Raw genomic sequence first — 9451 nt, 5'->3', positions numbered from 1 at the left:
AATGGCGCCGGGAGGAGAATTGTGAAGCAGGTTTAGGGTAAATAAAAAATTTAAAAAAATCCTTAAAATCATAATAGAAAGTTGTCGTTTCTTTTAATATCCTTAAAAACACCAAAACAATAAGTACAGCAAAAATAAAGAAAATCAACAAATGACTTCTGGTGGTAGCCGTTATCTACACCTTTACCTAAACAAATTAACCCTGAAATTGTCTCATTTAAGTGAGCCAATAAATGAAATGTATTCAAGTTTTGCAGTACTAAGTGGTGGGTTCCTGCTGTAGCTTAGAGATAGGTACAGTATATTTTAATTTGCTTAGTTGATATTTTGCTGTGACCAGCTAAGTTCCTACTAACGCAATTTTACCGCGAGTGCTCTCTGATTGGCAAAGTATTTTCTGTTTAATATGACGGGGAAGTTAGGTAAGGCTAGTTAGGTTTCATTGGATGGTTTGGCCAGGTTCTATTAAGTTTTAGTTAATGTCGCCTCTTATTGTGATAAGTTTCCATGCACAACAGAAATATGTTTAGGTATGTTTATAGCTACACAACGATCAACTCGTGGCAAAATAAATGCTAAATGTCTCCAGTCACTGTCAAATATAGTTCTTGCGTTGCTCGCCTGTAATGGACTATTAGCCAATCAGAGCACACTCACGGTAAAATAGTGTTAATAGGAACTTAGCCAGTCACAGCAAAATATCCACTGCATTTAATCTGCATAAGTCTTAGAGGGGTGGAGGCCATAACCTTTTTTATTGTTAAGTTAGTATATCTAAAGTTGTTGACAAAGTCCTGACAATTATTGTGTCTTAACTACCAACTGTATTATATTTCACCATAGAACATAGACGAAAAGTGAACGAGTAATAGGTTTTGCGTGATATAAATATTATGGCTTATTCTAGCTTCAAGTAATGAATGCAAACCATACCTAACTTAACCTAACCTAAAATAATAATTTGTTTAATCTATTAAAAAAATTGCCCATGAAGGGAACCATTTGTACAGATCAGAGGTACCAGCTGCTGCCATACTATAATTTATCATTTATATGTACAGTAAACCCTCGATAACTCGGCTCATATGGGGCTCTGGCCTTGTCAAGTTATCCCAAATTCCGACTTATCAAGGCACTTCTCTCCTACAATAATACAACAATAAAAATTATTGACCCCTACATGTGTACATGTAATTACTAAATGTAAAAAGGTAACACTTATCAGCACTGCAGGTGAAGAATAAAGCATCGTAGGTAACACAGGGGCATGGTAGGTGACACAGAGGCATGGTAGGTGACACAAAGGCATGGTAATTGATGCAGATGGCCAGATTTGCCAAGATTTTCCCAGATAATTTTATATATCTCGGCATTTCTCGAGTTATACTAATACATTCCGAGACCATGTCCATGCCGAGTTATCAAATGCCAGTTATTGAGGGTTTACTGTAAATTAAATCAACCTAACTGAACCTGCAAAATCTAATCTTACTTACTTATTTCTGCTGAGTCAGTGCATGTCATCTGTTTTTTACATCCAACCCGCTCAGTCCAAGCATACTCTCACATGATCACATTCACAAAAATCTAAAATTACACCATGGCACTTCAACAATGTTGCTTTCATTGATACCAGATATTAAAGTAAGTACTTTCTGTTTAATATGGCTGGGGGTCCAGGAGGCAGAGCCCCCTGGCTAAGGAGTTAAGTAAGGTTAGGTAAGTTTCTTTGGTTGGTTACATCAGGTTCTATTAGATTCTAGTAAATGTGGAGAAAAGGAAAGAAATCGAACAACTCCTTCTAGTGGTAGTGCTGTTCTTAGACATTACCAAAAAAGTCACTTTTATGAAAGGACCGATCCAGCCTTGAAGGAAGTGGAGAGGGAGTCGTGGCTGTGTCGAAGATCAGACAAAACACTCCTAAATTTATTTTCAGTAGAAAAAATCATAAAATTTATATTACAGTACACAAAATATATTGCACTTGCACTTTTTGTCAATTTCATGGTGAGAAAGCATTTACAGGGTATGTTATAGTACGGGGAAGTATCTTACAGTAGGTATTTAAGGCGCACAATTAATCTGATTCATACTGTAATCACATGTTTTTTCTTTGCTTTTCCAAAGAAACCAGACCATTGTTAAACCCATGGAATGGTTATAGACATAAATCATAATGAAGTGGTTATTTGTCAGGTCATGGACCTTTACCTGCTTCTGCTATTTGTCTGGCAATCATTATTATTGGCCGTGGCTGATGATGCTGATGTCATAGATTGGTCACTTTCAAGCATGGTTAGGTTAAGATTGCTTGTGTCATCTTTTGTAAATATGTAATGCCATGGTCTCAAACAACTGTCTCACCAGTCTGATTGTGGTCACTTTGTAAACTTTTTAAAGTGACTAATTGCATTCACACTTTTTGGTAATGTTATAACATTTTCTGCAAAATTAGGGATAGCTAAGTATATACTGGTACTGTATTGTATTAAGGTTGCAGATTGGCCGTGGTAATGGTGTACAAGTGACAGTCAGGGTAAGTAATATTACAGGCTCATTCCTGTGACTCAGTCTCCCCACCGGGGGGGACTTCGTGCATGTACACATCATTGCCTACACATTCAGGTACTGTACTGTACTAACATACCTGTAAAACTCATAAAGGAACATAAAAAATTATACAGCCAAAATTACCTTACAGAGCTGGTGACTTGGTTAAAGTCTTAGCATTTAGGGAATTACAAAAAATTGACATGGATTAGTGTAATGAGAGTGATGATAGGTGTCATATAATAAGCAAAAAAAACCCACTTAGTACTGTGTGCATAAGGGCACCCCGTGCCTCATAGCTCCAGCCGCCCTATTAATCCGTGTCTGTTGACCAAGTGAACAATGTACAGACACCCTTCTCTGGGATTTTAGATAAATTCTTCAGTTTATCTGTACATTTGATAACTTTCCCAAATTATCTTTTATTGTACTCTACTTGCTCTTCCAAATTTATTCCTTCACATTTGTATCTATTCTTTTGAATCACCTAATAGAATTTCGTTTACTTGTACTGTTCAGTATAGTATTTGTGAAAGAAATCATCTTTTCGAAACTTTTCCATATTCAGTTATTTTTAATGCTTTTGTCCCAAGCATAATGAAGCTTGTTATGGTACTTGAGTTGATTATGAAATTAATGCAAATAAGTACCTGGTAAATGAAAAAGGTGAACTATGTTTTTTGTTTTGTTTTTTTAATTCATAAAAAAAATACCTCGTCATCATCATTAACATTTAACGGCCATTTTCCACACTTGTGTAGGTTAGCCATGATTACTTGATGGCAGCTGTTGGGTAAAACCAGACTAACATGTCCCCACTCCACTCACCACTGCAAACCTAGGATGCCAGCCCAGAAAGTGCAGCAGAGACCAGGGGATGGGCACAGCTCTGGTAACCCAGTTGTTATCAGAAATGTTGAGATAAGAGAAGTTTTAAAATACTGGCAGGTGTACTTTCATAGTTTGAGGATAATTCTTGTAGATTTCGGTTTCTAAAGAAGTCTTATACAATATTTTCTTCATTTATCCTATACAGTATCTTTATTATTTGTCCTATTTTACAAATAATTTCAGAAGGAGGAGAAGCCAACAGAACACATCAACCTTAAAGTAGTTGGTCAGGATGGCCAGGTTGTGCACTTTAAGATCAAGAAACATACGTCTCTCAAAAAGCTCATCAATGCCTACTGTGAGAGATCAGTAAGTTGCCAAATGTGATTTTTACCATACATTGTGGCCATGATATGTTTTGGTATATCAGTACTGTACTGTATTTTGAATCCAGGTGAGACTTCATGATTGTTGGCCATTATGCCCCTCAAGCTGGAAATATAATGACAAATCCAACCTTAAAAATCACATTGTATACACAATATGAAAATTAATATTAAGATTCTCAAGAATCCAATTTAAAGAAATAGTTGTAGTCTTCTTTAAAGTATTTCTCAATATTGTTGAGTTGTTTGTGTTTACTATCTATATCAAAGACACAGAGAAGGGATTTTCTATTTCAAACTTCCATTTCATCCTGTTTTTTATTGCATAATTGTAAATAAGTTAATCTCCCCCTCCCCCCGTTAGTAGAGACAATTTGCCATACAAATTTGTTCTAGTTACCCCTTACTCATCTAACTTCATTTTGCTCATTAGTGAATCATTGATGGTACTGTACCAATCTTTTGTTTTACATTCATTCTGTACTACTACAGGTAACAGTCTAGAAAAGTGATTTGGTTATCACCTGTCTCTAACTCATTGTCGCCTCTATTTTTTCTTGGTATTTTATCACATTTTTGTTTTTAAGTGATTTCATAAACTCTTCATCCATGATCCCCCTCTAGTACTCTAGACAACGCCAGTCATATTTTCAGCTATACCCATTGCTTTTTTGGTTCTGTTTTTGAGTGATAGTATTTGTTGTATTATTAAAATCTTCCTGCTTTGTTTCATTTTATACAGACAGTATTCTTTACATCTGTAGGTGTTTTTCTTCTGATGGAAGTGCAGTAGTATATTTATTATTCACAGGATTATGTAGGTCTAAGATATACTTACCATTAATCCCACTCCTGAATCATTTGTCATGATTTTCTTTATTATGTTTCAGAAACTTGTTCAGACTACTGTAAGATTTAGATTTGACGGTCAACCAATATCAGAGAATGACACCCCACAAGGCCTGGAGATGGAGGATGGTGACACAATTGAGGTGTTTCAGCAGCAAACTGGTGGCTCTTACCACCATCACCTTCTACAGTTGTGACCCTCCTATTTGAATCTTTCCTTACCTGAAATATTTGCCCTCAAGCCTAGGCCGGTACTGTCCTGTGGGGAAAAGTAGCCAGTGGTATTTTTGTCATGAATGATGAAGCTCAAGTAAGATATTTTATTGTCTGTTGTATGTTTACCCTTTCTCAGAAATCTTTACTAAGTAAAATGAACTTGATTTTTGCAATATTATACTCAGAAGTACCAACCTTCCTGTGGAAGCCACATTGAGATTTGTAGTATCAGATTTATTTAGAGGCAAATAGATTTGCCATTGACTACCGTTCTCAGTGCTGGGTTCAAGATGGTTGAGGGTTATTTTGTGATGTATTGGTAATGAATTTTTTTTTATGCTAACTTTTTTAACAGAGGAGATGGCATTAGAAGCCTTTTGGTTACACAACTTTGAGAGCTTATTGCAGTAATATGACTCTCAGGTTTCTTAACATTTATCTTTTTGTTAATAAAGCCACAGACTGCTGTTAACTGGTGAATGAAATGGCTTCCTTCATGTACTATTACTGACCAAGTATTTTTGGTCTCTTCTGACTAGCCAGAATGTTGGTTCGTGAAATACAAGTCAGAATAGAGTAAGTTTTTCTTTTTGTAATATAGTTTACTACAAATTATTTGTGAATACAATAGAATTTGCTATATCGGACTAATCGGGGGAGGCTAGTCCAATGAAACCATTTTTCTGATAAATCCATTACTTGTACTGAACCTTTTACTGGACATATCAGACACAGTCTAAAATATGAGATGATAGCCTTAAACCAGCCAATACCAGACCTACACAGGATATAAATCCTGACTCCAGCTAACTGAAGTTTTAGTTACTGTTTCTGTTGTTACTTCATGTACTACTGTTACAAACAGGGTTGATTCAATTTGATTTTCCCCCAAAAATAAAAGAACTTTGTTCAAAGTAATTCTTGATGTTTTACATCACTTCAGGCTTCTTTTTTTTTTAAATCTAAAAAAAATAATAATTTAAAGTATGTCTTGGCATAACATCATTTCTGTTTTGTTTTTCATTTGTAAATTTTAAATTTCCATGTGTACCTCTTCTCTTAAACTATGCACAACCCACATCACTGACCAACTGATAGGGGATTGCCCATTTGTCTGTGTCAGACTGCCATTACCACAACACCTCCATGGATATGAAAAAAAAGCACAGGATAGAAATTACCAGAAACAGAAGTCACTCGTTTAATACAAAGGATAAGTCCCAGATATGATGCCTTGGGAAAAGTTACTTGAGTAAATTACTGTTACTTTGATAATACAGTAACTTAAGCAAGTAGAAGTAGAAGTACAGTAAAAGTAAAACAAAAAACTAACTAATAAAGTACTCAAGTCCTCTGAGTAAAAATACTAATGCAACAACTTTTGTTTTAAGAATTAAGACAGTACAGTGCAATTTCCTTTTATCCGAACTCATCGGGACCAATGATGGTTCGGATACCTGGATGTGCCTACAGGATCATGCAATAATTAATGTTAGGTAAAAATTCAGTTCAGCAATAGCTTGACTCACTGGGTAGGGGAAAACTGGGGATGAAGTGGCCTGTGAGACGGCATGTTGCCATTCTTACATGTAATGAAACTATTAAAGTGGTGGAATAGTCATTACAATACTGTACTCTAATGTTGCTTAGAAATAAAGAAAATATAATATAAAACTATAAAATGAGAAAAATGAGTTTGGGTGTGTATGTGTGTGAAGTGAACAAATGTGTTACACTGGGCTCCCACTGCGTCGCCGACTTGCCAGCCACTCACCCGTCCCACACTCTCTCTCCTCAATGTGGCGGCATACACACACAAACACACACATTTCGGAGTCAGTTCAAAAATATCATACAAGCTCGGTAACGAAGTCAATTTACTTATACAGTAGGCCACCTCTGACAATAGTATACTGTACTTTATAGTAATATGCCATTTTGTTATTTACTATGAGACAAAGTCCAGGGGTATGAATGCCAACATGTAGAAACCAGTATGGATGGTGATCGGACTAGCATCAGACATGTCGGATTCATTAAGATATACAGCAGGGGCGGATCCAAGAATATCAAGGGGGGGGGGTCCAAGAAGTTGTGGGTGAGAGAACATGGCAAACACAGTGAGCCCACCCAGCTGACCAATATCATGGGCATTTTGAGGCCATGTGCACTTGATATTAGATATTCTGTGGTCAATAGAAATGTCGGAGTACAATACTGCATTTTTTTATGAAAAGGGGGGGGGGGGTCCAGGCCCCCTTGGATCTGTTCCTATACAGCATCTCAGTCTGATGGGTAATAAAGTCATTTTCCAATATATTGAGTGTCCGATATAGAGAGGTTCTACTGTATATTTTCTTCACTTGTCATCTTTGATTTTTATTCATTTTAACATTGGTTCTCCGAGATATATTTTGAAACTATTAGGAATGAGACGAGTAAAAGGATTTATGCAACAGATGAGCTTGAAGAAGACTCACTTGGTTGTAATACTTTATTGTTTTCATGTAATATAGTTACCCACACATGCTCTGCATTTTTGCTGCAGAGGGTCTCTATTGTATGGCACCAGTTCTGGCTTCACAGTCCATATAACTGTTAAAAGCCTACTTTGTATCATGTATGACTTAAAACATTTGTCAACAATACAGAGAAATATTTTTCTTTTATTAGGTAGCTTCTGAGTACAGTAGTTTAAATTGAGTCTATATTAATTTGTTAATGGTTAGTGGTGCATGCCCTCACATTAATTATTCAAGAACATTAACACATTTAATTTGGCTAAACGCTATTGTGGATTGGGATGAAGTACATGAATATATGTATATTATTTATGAAATGTACCTGAAAAGATGCCCTAAGCTTTTGTTCCTTCCTGGAAATACAGTATTGGGATGGTTTAACCCTTTCATGAGTGAGTTAATACATCAAGGTTTTATCCACTCATGAGTTTAAGAAAAACAGACATTTTAATATGAGAAAATATCAGAGAAAGAAATTAATACTCGGAATCAGTTTAGCACCCAGAACTTTGTATAGATCGTAGGAATTCTGAGGATGAATCATGACAGAGGATTTGAGTGGAGTGATAGGTTGCAAAATGAGAATTTATTTTCTATAGGTAGTTTAATATTTTATTCTGTAGTTTCTACAGGTAATCTCTTATTTTCATCTTTTGAATTATTGTAATCATCATTTGTTTTCACTTGTAGCTAATAACAATGCAACCTCCATGGCGAGTGAACCTACATGTGACCTTGAACATCGACAAAGTTGAATACTACTAAACTGAACTGAGGGTGGTAAGATAAATTTTGTAGGCACACACATATGTCTTACAGCCCTATGGCTTTTACAGAATACTGTACACAGCTATCAAATCCATAAATTAATTATGGTGGAACAGGGACAGTAGATCTACTTGCCAACTTATATTTCTTGGTCTTCAAGGTACATTACATGATCTACACACTGCCTCATGAAAGGGTTGAAGAAGCTAAATCTAAGTCATGGAAGGTTAATACTATTCTGGACCATGAAACATTAACAACATTGTCCAATTATACATTTTAGATTTGCCTGTGAGATTGATTTGATATTTCTTTTTTGTCTGAATACATTACAGTATTTGATTTTTGCATAAAGTGCATTACAATGCCCCATGCAAAGATGAATATTGTATCATGAAAGTGTTTATAAAAATACAGATTTCTTAGAAATACATAGAATTATCATTATCTACCTATTCATTTTACAAACAAATATGTATTTCTGCAATGGTTATACATTTTTATATTTCCTAATCTGTTACAGCACTGCATGCTAAAATTCTGTATCCTGTCATACATACCTTGAATAATTGTTTTTACTGGTAATGGAAGTTTGAATCATACTTATTTTGTCAAGACTTCATGTCATCCTTACATTGTAAATGTCATAATGTTCATTTTAAAAAGTTTTTCCCTAGGAAGTATTTCTAGATATTGATACTCATGTTTTGATACAACAATTTTCAAGTAAATTTTTTTTTGTGTTGATTTAATGTAAGACTTAAATAAAGCTAATTCATATACATGAAAGGTGTCATTTCCATTTCTTTTTATGTACAGTATGTTGTGTTTAGACCCTATTTGTATTAGTAACTCTATTTACATTAATTTACCTAATGGCTACCCACTAGAGGCAGCCATGCCAAGGGAAGGAAGCCAGTGGCCTGTGTAAGATCCCTTCATTGTTCTTGATAGTTTGGTCTAGGGCTATTTTTAAGCCCATTACAGTTCAGGTTTCCACAGTTTGAGCTGGTAGGCTGTTCCATTGATCTTGGGTAGTCATGTGTGTAATACATTTACTTATATACTATTACGACACATCAATCCCTTGTTATTTGCAGTTTTGCCATTCAAAGTTATAAGTATTTGCAGTCAGTCACCATTCTGTATGGCTGCATCTCAAAAGTAATTGAAACTTGTGGAAGCTTCTCTGGCTACAGTACAACACAAGTAGTAGTGCCAGCCAGGGTGTCTTACTTTTTACTTACTTTTATCCTCTTCACCACTGATCGGCTCGTTAGCCGCCTGGGCAATCAGTCACGTCTCTGATTACTTTTCCTTTTCTTTTAT

General features: G+C 35.5%; 1 protein-coding gene across 1 annotated transcript in view; it reads left to right on the top strand.

The window, feature by feature from the left end:
- The window catches only part of LOC121861519 (small ubiquitin-related modifier 3-like), a 9832-nt gene extending 921 nt beyond the window's left edge, over positions 1 to 8911 (top strand). The window contains exons 2-3 of the mRNA XM_042359331.1: positions 3625 to 3750; positions 4658 to 8911. Coding sequence (XP_042215265.1) covers positions 3625 to 3750; positions 4658 to 4813 — 282 coding nt within the window. The 3' untranslated portion in view covers positions 4814 to 8911. The remainder of the gene's footprint in view (positions 1 to 3624; positions 3751 to 4657) is intronic.
- Positions 8912 to 9451: the final 540 nt, after the last annotated feature.

This window comes from Homarus americanus, unplaced genomic scaffold (genome assembly GCF_018991925.1).
Source record: "Homarus americanus isolate GMGI-L3 unplaced genomic scaffold, GMGI_Hamer_2.0 scaffold24260, whole genome shotgun sequence".
Classification (NCBI taxonomy): Eukaryota; Metazoa; Arthropoda; class Malacostraca; order Decapoda; family Nephropidae; genus Homarus; species Homarus americanus.
The sequence above is the reverse complement of the archived record's forward strand: the minus strand, read 5'-3'. Positions and strand labels throughout refer to the sequence as shown.